Source organism: the organism of the source record quoted next, unplaced genomic scaffold (genome assembly GCF_019419815.1).
Source record: "Pyrus x bretschneideri cultivar Hongxiangsu unplaced genomic scaffold, Pyrus_bretschneideri_v1 Contig15, whole genome shotgun sequence".
Classification (NCBI taxonomy): Eukaryota; Viridiplantae; Streptophyta; class Magnoliopsida; order Rosales; family Rosaceae; genus Pyrus; species Pyrus x bretschneideri.
Window position 1 is genome coordinate 19,894 of NW_025999446.1, and position 12,031 is coordinate 31,924.

The 12,031-nt window shown below is 36.8% G+C and overlaps 1 protein-coding gene across 1 annotated transcript; it reads left to right on the forward strand.

Moving 5' to 3' along the window:
- Positions 1 to 1,693: 1,693 nt before the first annotated feature.
- Positions 1,694 to 10,233, forward strand: LOC125475463 (probable disease resistance protein At4g27220). Its single transcript, XM_048580197.1, has 3 exons — positions 1,694 to 2,289; positions 5,389 to 7,577; positions 9,556 to 10,233. The coding sequence occupies exons 2-3, from the start codon at positions 5,391 to 5,393 to the stop codon at positions 10,165 to 10,167; spliced, it is 2,799 nt and encodes a 932-aa protein (XP_048436154.1). The 5' UTR covers positions 1,694 to 2,289; positions 5,389 to 5,390; the 3' UTR covers positions 10,168 to 10,233.
- Positions 10,234 to 12,031: the final 1,798 nt, after the last annotated feature.

Here is a 12,031-nt window from a genome sequence, read left to right on the forward strand (position 1 = left end):
CCAATTCCTCTCTCCCTCTCTCCCATGCGTCATTTACTCTCTCATTACACTCAGACTCCCCCATCTCTCAACGGTCACTCTCTCTCATACCATCTGTCCCCCTCTGCAACTCTCCTTCTCCCTCTCGGCAAAACCGAGAACCACCACCGTATCACCTCCAAACACCACCCAAACTCACCCAAAAGCAAAGGGGTCAAGGCGGTGGACAAGTGTGTTAATGGTTTTATGTTCTTCTTGATAATTGTATGTGTCTATGCCCTCATGATATTATGAATTTATGATATATCATGGGATTGTTTGTGATATGACATATCATGTGATTGCTAGTGTTGTAGTGTAACACTAATCTGGGAATTTCACATTTTCTCCTTCTTTCTATTCTTTTTGGGAAAAGGATCCCTTCGGATTCATTATGCGGTGATCATAGAGATCCTCACATCTCAGTCGTTCAATATGTATTGGGTGGCCAATTTTCGTTAAATATTATTTGTGTTTAATTTAAAATGATAAAAGTTAAATGATTTCTGATCACATGATAAACGATAAACGGTTAAAATGTAAAGATTCTTAGGATCTCCACGTAATAGATCCAGAGGAGATCCTTTTCCTTCTTTTTGTAACTTCATGTGCCATTTGGGACTGAAGTATATAATAGTATAAAAATTGAAGATATTTCTAAAAAAAAAAAAAAAAAAAAAAAAAAAAAAAATTTATCGTTTATCATTCCTTTCATCAGATATGCTTTTTGGCATTACTACAAGTTTCAATTTTTTTGGAACTCATGGATAATTTTTTTTTTTTTAAAGGACAATTGGTGACAAGTCACAGTTATTCATTCATTTTGGAAACCGAAAAGACTCATAGAAACATTTCAGCCTCTCATACCCATAGTCAAGCAGACTCACCAGCTATATTTGTTGATGCATTGAGTAACTTATTTGACTTTAGTTTTCCTAGCCTAGTGAATATGTTAATTACTGCATTCTCTGCCTTTTTTTTTCTTTTAAAAAAAAAATTATTTTCTTATGAATTAAAATAAATAAAAATCTGAGAATAGAAATTTTGGAAAGAATGAGTGTAAATATACAACCCATATTATTCATTGTATGTAAAAATTGATTAAAAAACTACGAATGTATCAATACATTAAATGAGTCATCAACTTTCACCAAATCAATAACTTATAACTAAGAATGTGAGTAAATTTTGGTATAGGTGTTATACAAGTGTTGTTTTACAACAACTGTATGTAAGTCTATTTTACTTAAGATTATAACATAAAAAACACACATCTGTGAAGTTTGTTTTGTTTAAATTTGGGAGTTTTGCGATTTTTAGATTTATAAATATCAAAATTTTAATATTTTTTTTGGGTTAATTTTTTTAATTCAGATTATCTTGTACATTCTGATGAGAGAGTGAGTTGAAATTATGATTTGTTCTTTTTTCATTGTATATAGGCAAAAGTTGGTTCAAGCTTGAATTAACAATTATATCTTTTCAAATTCCATGTTTGTAGATAATAATGGTGCCTCATACAACGTTCACTATCTAGCTAAGAATGTTGGTAGTGGTGAAGTCCTGCTGAATTGCTGAAAAACCGTCCTCTCCAATTGGTACAAAATCCGACTCCAATCCACACAACAATAACAACAATTAAAACAAAAAAAAAAAAAAAAAAACTAGGTAACCCTATTCTATCATTTTTTTTTCTTTGTGGTATAATTCTATTGTCATATAAATTTGCTTCATGTGTTTCAATATTTTTATTTCCTTTCCTAGGATGCTTCCTTAACAATCAACAAATATTGGACAAAAGCTTTTAGCGTTGAAGCAAAATATTTTTGCCTAATTTGGCAAACTCTTTGTATCTTCGAAACACGATATCTCTTACAATTTTTAATCTCCCGACAACGCACGGGCATAACTTTATAGGCCATCCTAATTTGTGACCTGCATCTTTTTTTAATTGACCTTAGTGAAGTACACAATTTTACATGCAGTTTAGGGCCCATTTGATAACCTAGTTTTAGAGTACACATGTTGTTAAATTAGAAGAAGAATATAAAACTTAGTGCTTTTAGATTTCTTAGTTGTTTTTGCTTTTGGTTAGCAAATTGCAATTGTATCCAGAAGAACTTGGCAAGAAAGAAAGAAATTATTACGTACTCCCCCTTCTTACTTCATTAGCTTATTCTTAATTTACAGAACGACCGATTTGCATTGGTGCTCCAAGGAACGTAAATATTGAAGATCAACTCACTTCATAGATAACCAATAGAGCTAAGGGTACGTTCTTTAATTATAACCATATTTGATTTGAGTTGGAATCTTGGATCTCATTTATGGCATTTGGTTTGCTTCCAAATCTGGTGCCATGCAAGCTTGTACTTTTCAGTCAGTGTATTGATTATGTATTGTGTTTATGTTAAATCTGCAATAGTTTAGTGCACATAAGTGAAGAAATCTTGAAAAAGAATGAAGAACAAATCAGAGAATTTTAGAGATGAAATGCTTGAGCTAATAGTAGCAGCTCAGCATCCTTCATACAATTTTATCTCTTCTCCTTCACTATCAAACAAAGACAATTACTCTGAGCCCTTCAATCTAAAAAACTAATTTGGTGCATACACTCGTCTAATGAAACCAAGTCCACACCTAGTTCACTAACAACAAAGTAACACTAGCAGCTACATAACACTAGCCTAATGGAATTCAAGCAAACAAACACAAACAAATTTCTTGTGTTCCAAGTTGTAGGATCAAAACCAAATTTCATTTAGCTCCAACATTCCCTTCTAAATGGATTATGCTTTGACTCCAAGCAGTCATCTCAGATAAACAAATCTGTTTTTAGGCAGAGTTTTGTTGAAAATATCTGCAGTCTGATCTTCAAACTTGCAATACAACAACTCAATTGTGTTTTCCAGCAATGCCCCTATGATGAAATGAATTTTCTTTTAATGTGTTTAGTCTTCTGATGGAACACATGGTTTTTAGTCTTGGTTATTGCATAGTTGTTGTCACACATGAACGGTGTGGCATCCAATTGCATTTCCCGAAAATCCTTCAGAACAAATCTTAGCCATATAGCTCGAAATGTTGCTTCAGCAGCACTCGCATACTCAGCTTCTGCGATGGACAGTGCAAAACTTTGTTGCTTGACTGAAGCCTAAGAAAATATCCCATATCCAAATGTAAAGACATAATATGAGGTACTTCTTATATCATCCTCACTTCCACCCCAGTCACTATTACAAAAGCCAGTTAGATCTGCATTTTCACTTTGTATACCTGAGTCCAAAATCCAAGGTTCATGAGATGTATCTGAGGACCCTTTTTGCAATTTCCATGTGAATCTTTGTTATACTATGCATAAATCTTGATAGTAGGTTTGCTACAAACATGATATCAACTTTTGTTGCTGTCAAATAGAGTAGACTGCCAACAATTTTCTTGTACAAATTCTCATCGATAACTTCAGTTCCATCATTTTTACACTTTTTCATTTGTAATCAATGGGGTAGCAACTGACTTGCATCATTTCCTTCCAAATTTCTCAAGTAAGGTCTGTGCATATTTTTGCTGATGTATGAAAATACTACTGGATTCTGGAATCACTCCAATTCCCAGAAAATGATGAAGAAATCCCAAATTAGTCATTTCGTAATGCTTCATCAAATCCTCTATGAGTTCAGAAATCATAGCTTCATTGCTTCCAATGAACACCGCATCATCGATATAGATAAACACAATTAGCTTTTCTGAGCCTTTTCCCGTCTTTGTATAAATTGTTGCCTCACTTGAACTTTTTCTGAAACCTCTCTTGTTGAAGTAGTAGTCAATTTCACTGCACCAAGACCTTGGTGCTTACTTCAGTCCATACAGTGCCTACCTTAATTTGAACACCTTCTCATCTTTATTTGGAACCATAAAACCTTATTCCAATATGCTCTTGAGAAAAGCTGAATTATGTGTGGCCAAAGCAATTAAAGTCCTAATAGTGTCCAACCTTGCCATTAGAGCAAAGGTTTCATTGAAATTCATTCCAGGTTGTTGGAAATAACCCTTGGCAACTAGTCTTACATTGTTCTTTTGTACGAAGCCATCTAGATTCAATTTGGTCTTTTAGACGCATTTCACACCTATCACTAGTTTGTCCCTTGGTCTATTCACAAGTTACGAAGTTGAGTTTTTCTCAATCATACAATTCCATCACTCATTGCCTTCTGCCAAGATTGGTCATTCTCAACTTCTTCAAAGCTTTCAGGTTCCACTATACGATAGTTGCAGGTTGCATAAATCTCACTCAACCTCCTCATTCTTAATGAAGTTGATCCTAAGGGAGAGTCTTGCACTTCTAGGTCCTCTAGTGTTGAACTTAAACGTTGGGGAGACTAAATTTCAGACACAATTTCACTCTCAGTTTGTGTTTCACATTCCACTTCGTCAAGTCTAAGTGGTACTAAGATGATATCTTCAATCTTTTTATCCCAATTCCTAACAGCTTCTTTATTAAATATGACATCCTTCAAAATAATCACCTTGTAAGTTTCAAGATTGAAAAATCTATACCCTTTCTCTTAACTCCTATATCCCACATAGATGCATTTCGTGGTGTTGTCTTCAAGTTTGTGTCTCAATTGTGTTGGCATCTGTGCATAACAAATAGAACACCCTTGGATGCTTCACACCAAGTTTCCTACCACTAAATGCTTCAAAAGGATTCATTTTATCAAGTGTCTTTATTGGACATCTGTTGAGAAGATAGACTACTGTTTTAACTGCCTCACTCCAAAATGAATGTGGCATCTTCTTTTCAAGCAACATGGATTTTGCCATTTCAATCGCTGTCTAATTTTTCCTCTCTGTAATACCATTTTGCTATGATGAGTAAGCAACAGTTAGTTGTTTCTGTAGTCCTATATCCTCACATAACTCCTTGAACTCAATTGAGGTATATTTGCCACCTCTACCACTTCTAAGCTTTTTTATTTTTAGTCCACGTTGTAGTTCAACCATTGCTTTGAACTTTTTGAAAACAAAAACGCTACTCTTATCACATAATTTTACCATAACTTGTATCATTTCTCTAATAGAGATAAAAACCAATTGTGTTACTGGGCCCCACTTTATTAAAACATAATTAATATTCAAAAATTACAATTAAATACCAAAAAACTAGAGTTAGTTTCTAATCTTAGACAATGTTTTATTCAAAAAGTAATCTTTTTCAAGAAGTGGAATAGAATTTTCCGTTTTTCATAGTACGTTTTGAAATGTACTGTGTTTATTTATAAGTTGTTGAAAGATTACTCATAAGTCAATTAGAAAAGCAAAGTATTTCTTGAGCTCCTTTTTTCTAATTTAATTTGTATTCATCAGCAGGCATGGAGATTGTTAATCAAATTGTTGGAAAAGTTGCCGAGTATGCACTTGAACCAGCTATACGCCAAGTGGGTTACCTACTTCACTGCAAAAGAAACCTCGAGAGTCTACAGACTCAAGTGAACGAATTAAGTGCCGCTAGAGAGCGGCTAGAGCGCGAGGTTGTTCGAGTTGAAGAAATAGGTGAAAAAATCCACACTGACGTCCTGAACTGGCGGAAAAGCGTGGTTGAGATCACCGAGAAGGCGAAGGAATTATGCAAGCCTGATACGCAAGCAAAGATGAGCTGTCTCCGTGGGGTTTGTCCAAACCCGGTGCTCCGTTACAAGCTAGGCAGGAGATCAACAAAGTTGGAGCAGGCGGTTGTTGAGCTCTACGCAAAAAGAGATTTCGCTATCATTTCGTACAATGTCCGCCCACAAGAGGTATCCATGGTATCTGACAAACTGTATGAGGTATTTGATTCGAGGACTTCAACTGTAAAGGAAATCATGGATGAACTGAGAATTCCTAATACCGACCTGATTTTGGTGTATGGTATTGGAGGCGTGGGGAAGACCACATTGGTTGAACAAGTCCTTAGGCAAGCTCTAAAAGAAAAGTTATTTACTGATGCGGTTATGGTAAGAAGTGTGCAAAATCCGAACCTTGAAGGAATTCAAAAAGAAATTGCCAGAAAGTTAGGTATGGAAGTTTATGAAAGCGAAACTATGTCAGAAAGAGCACTTCGTCTATGTAACATGATAAAAGCCAAGAAAGTTCTTGTAATTTTAGACAACATTTGGGAAAGCATTGACTTGCAGAGTGTAGGACTTCCTTGTCTGCCGACTTGTGGAATACTGTTGACATCCAGAGCTCGAAAATTGCTATCCTCAGAGAAGCGGTTGCAAAAAGACTTTCTGCTTAAAGTTTTAAACGAGGAAGAAGCTTGGCGTTTATTTGAGATGAAGGCAGGTGGTGTTGTTAAAAATCCCAATATACAAACTGTGGCAACTGAAGTAGCCAAAAAATGCGGAGGTTTGCCAGTTTTGGTTGTCACAGTCGCAAGCTCTTTAAGAAATAGAAGTACTTTACCAGTATGGAGGGATGCCTTGAGATGCCTAAAAGTGTTTGACAACGAACACTCAGCCGAACACGAAGCATACTCGGCTTTAGAGTGGAGTTACAATCAATTGGATGATCAAAAGCTTAAGCCCCTATTCTTGATATGTGGAATGTTGGCACGTCTTGGGGGAGCCTACGCTACTTTGACAAACTTGTTGAAATATACAATTGGTTTGGGTTTGTTTAATAACATTGACTCAGTGGAGCACGCACAATATGCATTGCACTCGCGGATTGAAGAGCTTAAAGATTCTTGTCTGTTACTCGAATCTGAGGATAATACATCATTCACAATGCATGATATGGTACACAATGTTGCCATCTCGATTGCATCCAAAGGCCAACATGCCTTATTAAGAACATATGGAGATGAGTTGAAGGAATGGCCAAACAATAAGGATTTTTTGGAAAATTGCAAAATGATCTCTTTGCCTTGCAAAAACATCCCTAGGCTTCCTGAAGTTTTGAAATGCCAACAACTGGAGTTTTTTCATTTGCAATATGATGGTGACTTGCTTGAAATCCCAGGTAACTTTTTCGAGGAGATGAGAAAGCTTAAAGTTATGGATTTCACCAATGTGCATATTTGGTCGTTACCTCCATCTCTTCTGCTCCTAGAAAATCTTCGTACATTGTGTTTGGATCAATGCGTGGTGGGAGACATAACTCTAGTTGGACAGCTATCGCAACTAGAAATTCTCAGCTTTAGATATTCCAAGCTTAAAGAGTTACCGAAAGAAATAGGGAAATTGACTCGTCTTCGACTGCTGGATTTAAGCTGGTGCTCTGAGCTCAAAATGATTTCACCTAATGTTATATCAAGTTTGAAAAGTCTAGAAGACTTGAGAATGAAAAACAGCTTCAACGGATGGGTGCCAGAAGGAATCACCGGAGAAAGAAGTAATGCTAGCCTTTTGGAACTGAAGGACTTGCCTCGTTTAGCTGCATTAAGCGTACATGTTCCAGATGCTAGCAGTATTCCGACAGACTTGTTCACAGACAAGTTAAAAAGATACGAAATATTAATCGGCACTGCGCCAAAATGGGACGATGTGGATGAAACCCTCAATACATTGAAGCTCCACCTCCCAACTGGCTGTGAATTGGACCACGGTCTAGAAATGTTGTTGAAGATGTCATGTGAAGATTTGTACTTGGATGGGTCGGAGGGAGCTGATAATGTTGTGTACCACTCAGGTAGTGAAGATTTTCAACAACTCAAGCATCTCCATGTGAAAAACAATGCCCAATTTACACATATCATTACTGAGGAGGTATGCCTTTGGTGTCGTTCTTTCCCATTTATGCCATATCATTACTTCTTTGGTGTATCACTCAATTTTCAATGTATTACTCAATTTTCGTTGGTGAATTTACACATATCATTACTTCTTTTATTTATTTATTTGAGCGATATAATTTACAAATTAAAATGAAACAACCACCATAGAACTTCTAGATTTTGTCTGGCTAAATTTACATATATTTGATCATTTGAAGTGGTTCAGTTTTATCTAGTACGTATCAAGAAATATATGTTGGTATAATTTTTTCATCTAAAGATACCATTTGACTAGATAATAACAATTAATGTGAATTCTCTTCTCTTAAAAATCGAATGTACAAATACTGCAGGTTGTGTTGCCGAACTTAACAAGCTTGGTGGTGGATCAATGTACTGGTTTAACTTTTGTGTTATCGTCTCCCATGGCTAGGAATCTTATACAACTTAAAAAACTAGAGATAACCGGATGCGAATCAATGGAAGAGATAGTTTCAATAGAAGAATATGGTGAAGAAAAACCGGATGGCATGTTTTGTAAGCTACAACATATGAAGCTAAGAGATCTTCCAAAACTCTCTAGATTCTGTTCAGTAAGCTGTAATGTCCAGTTTCCATCTTTGGAGAGTTTGAAATTAAAGAATTGTACAGAACTGAAAGGATTTGTCTTTGAACCTAAACTTGAGACTGAAGAACTATACTTTCTTTTTGACGACAAGGTAAAATTATTATACTATTGTTTCTCTTTTATTGATCATTATTCTTATGTCTAATAATTTAACAATTTTGTAATTCGAATACAGGTAGGGTTTCCAAAGTTGGAGATATTGTCCATCTTTGGGCTATCTACTTTGACTACAGTGTGGCGCAACCAACTTGATCCAGACTCTTTCTACAAACTTAGAGATGTTGAAGTTATCGAATGCCATAGTCTAATAAGCATCTTTACACCTAGCATTGCAGGAAGATTGAATGCTTTAGGAAGTTTATTGATAAGTTCGTGCAGTTGTTTAGAGGTGGTTTTTGAGATCGAAGAAACACCTTACACCTCTACGACTCAGTTGAAAATGTCTGGTTGTGAAAATCTAGATTCGGTATTTATAGATGACTGTAAGAGTTTGAAATATATTTTTCCATGCTCAGTGGCTAGAGGTCTTCAGCAACTACGGGAGCTAAAAGTGAAGTTTTGTTCTGGAGTAAAGGAAATAATTTCCAAGGAAGAGGGACTAGAAATGATGCCCAAGTTTGTGTTTCCAAAATCAACAAATATTGAATTTATCTGTCTAGCCCAACTTAGGAGCTTCTATCTAGGAATGCATGCTTCCGAATGGCCGCTACTCGAACAAGTGGATATGCAGGAATGTGGTAAATTGGATATTTTTGCCTCTGAAATTTCAAGTTTCCAGAAGCATAAGTTTGGAGGTCTTTACACTCCAATTAAACACTCTCTGTTCTTAATTGACAAGGTAAAAATACATTACACAATTTTCTTAAACGAGAGTTAGCTTTTCAAGCTAGTTCATAGAAAAAATCTCCTTCTGTCGTTATTTTTGTCGTTTATCATTCTTGCGCTGGTAATATTGCAGGATGTATCATTCCCCAACTTGGAAAACATGACCTTAGGCGGAGACATGGAGATATGGTGTGGTCCATCCTCATCACAGCTGTTTAGGAAACTAAAATCGTTGGTGTTTGAGTACTCCGACCAGAAAGTTTCTTTATTTGAGAATAGTGTACATCCAGCTGTGACCTTCCCACATTTAAGTGTTTTGAAGCTTAAGGAAATGCGGAAGTTGATGCATCTACACAACGAGAATTTCCCAAGGGCAGACCCAGTTTTTCCAAGCTTGAAAGTTCTACATGTGGTTGTTTGTGCTGCATTGAAGGATCCGGTGTTATCTGTTATTCCCTTCAAGAATTTAACAACTTTGGAAGTAGTTGGTTGTCATAGATTGAAATATTTAACAACTTACACTATAGCCAAAACTTTAAAGCGGCTAAGAGAAATGACGGTTGGGCATTGTAAAAGAATGAGAGGAATAGGGGCAACGACATCAGATGCAGATGATGCAGAAAATGATGGTGAGATTTGTTTTAGCCAGTTGCAAAGTTTGAAACTTTACTCTCTACCACGTCTGCAAGATTTCTTCTCTGGAAATTGCATTGTCAAATTCCGATCCTTGAAAACCGTACATATATACAAATGCCCTGAGTTGAAGATTAACTGCCTTGAGTGGAAGAGTTCCCCAGAACTAGGAGTGCAGATAACAGAGGAGGTAGTACGAGATTATTATTGGTGTCGCAAGGACGACGACGACGACAATGAAGTTGATGCAGATGGTGGTCTTGGTGATGGTAATGAATCTAATGATGATGTTTACGGTAGATGGTGATGATATTTCTGATGACGGAAGCTATGAAGATTCTAATGACCATCGAGATGGTGATGCAGATATTGATAATGGGGGGTGATGGTCGTGGACGGAAGCTATGAAGATTCTAATCACAGCACGACATATGTCAACGTCGGAATAAAGCTCCTAGAGCCCCACATCGACTGTGCACAAAAGCCGAAGACTCCTCAACTATAAAAGAAGATCATTTCCCTACATAGAATTAATCCCTAATGCCATTATAATACTTAAACTTGTCATTAGAACTTGCTAATGATGATTATGCTTAGACCATTGTGTCATGTAAACTCTATATTATTATTGAAAAATCATCTACCTTCGCGGACGTAGCCCAACTTAGATAACCAGAGTAATCGTGCAAAGGTCATAAACTTGACACTTTACTTTGTTCCAAAGTATCTCCAATTTTGTGCATCAAGATTTGGCGTCGTTTGTGGGAAACAACACTTATTCCTACTCTCATCGGCTTTGTCAAGCTAGTATCCATTGTTTGGACGCTCTTCTTTGATCAGGTACCCCTCTCCAGCATGGGGAGCCAAGGAAGCCATAACACCCAGAACGACACCTCTCTCGTGTCTAGCGTGAGGCAGTGACTGAAGGAAAGAAAAAAAGTTGCTCTTCAAGCTAAGGTCGAGGAGTTGAAAGCTCAGAACAACAAATAGTAATCAGGAATGAGATCCTCTATGAACAACATGGGAGGCTCTTCGAGATGTTCCACGAGATTTGACATACCTCGTCTTACAACCCTAGCCTAATTAAACCCTAGCCATCACATGGGCCTTCACATAAGTAGCTAAAAGACCAAAACAATATGGGCTTTAAGACAAAACCGAAGGCCCGAATAGAATTAAGCCACAAAATTCAATAGTGGATTGCATGTTGGGAGACGTCCACCTATCCTGGAAGGCTCTTCCACAATTAAGGTTTTCTTCTTTTCTTGGCTAAGCCAAACGTGTTTGTTTTCAAATTACTTATCACGCATGTGTACTGTCTTTCTAATAGAGATAAAACTCGTATGTATTGGTTGGCCCTACCAAATATTTGTCACCTGACTCGCCTCTTATGTGAAAGAATGTTTTAATCAATTTAAAAGTATTCTAAAACAATTTCACAATCATGTTAACTTTAGCAATCATCACCACTTGAACCTTAAGAAATAATTTCGCAAACGTTATTCCATTGTCATGTGAACCTTAAGGGCTTGTATGGTAGCCTAGACTGGATGCAGACTTCAGGTATGCCATAATTTCGCAAACGTTTTTCTGACACGCCTCGGTCCCGATATTCCCCGAATACCGGGATAGGCACGTGCTGGCCGACACCCGAGGGTGACGAGAGCCATTTATTGAGTGCAAATGCTGAAAACAAGGGGTATATGAGGTTTAATATAAAAGAATAATTAATATGTATTTAAGGAACGTGTTCAGAGCATACAACTAACTAGAACACTAAAAGAAATAATATAAAATTGAATGAATAAAAGAATGGATCCTACACCAAGAGGTCTCGAAGATGCCGATGCGTAAGTGCCTTGATGTCGGGATTGTACGCCTCGATTCTAAGTCCTGAAGGGGGCACAAAACAAATATGAGTGGACCAAGTTGATATATATATATATATATATATATATATATACACTAAAACAGTTATCAACATACTAACCCCCAGGTTTTCTGAAACCTAGCATGTCGTGCAATGTCTCAAATCAAAACTTGTATATATAATAATCACTAGTGAATGTCCGATAACTCTTCAGGCCCTATGCCGGCTCCCCGTCTTTGAGCAAACAGTCAGAGGAAAATACACTTTAGGCCCCATGCTGGCTCCCCGTCCCTGTGCTAAA

Excerpts from the sequence above, each read along its gene's own strand:
- LOC125475463 (XM_048580197.1), top strand. The coding sequence starts at position 5,391 with ATGGAGATTGTTAATCAAATTGTTGGAAAAGTTGCCGAGTATGCACTT. Across the intron at positions 7,578-9,555 it reads TCAATACATTGAAGCTCCAC|GAAATGCGGAAGTTGATGCA; the intron begins CTCCCAACTGGC and ends TTGAAGCTTAAG.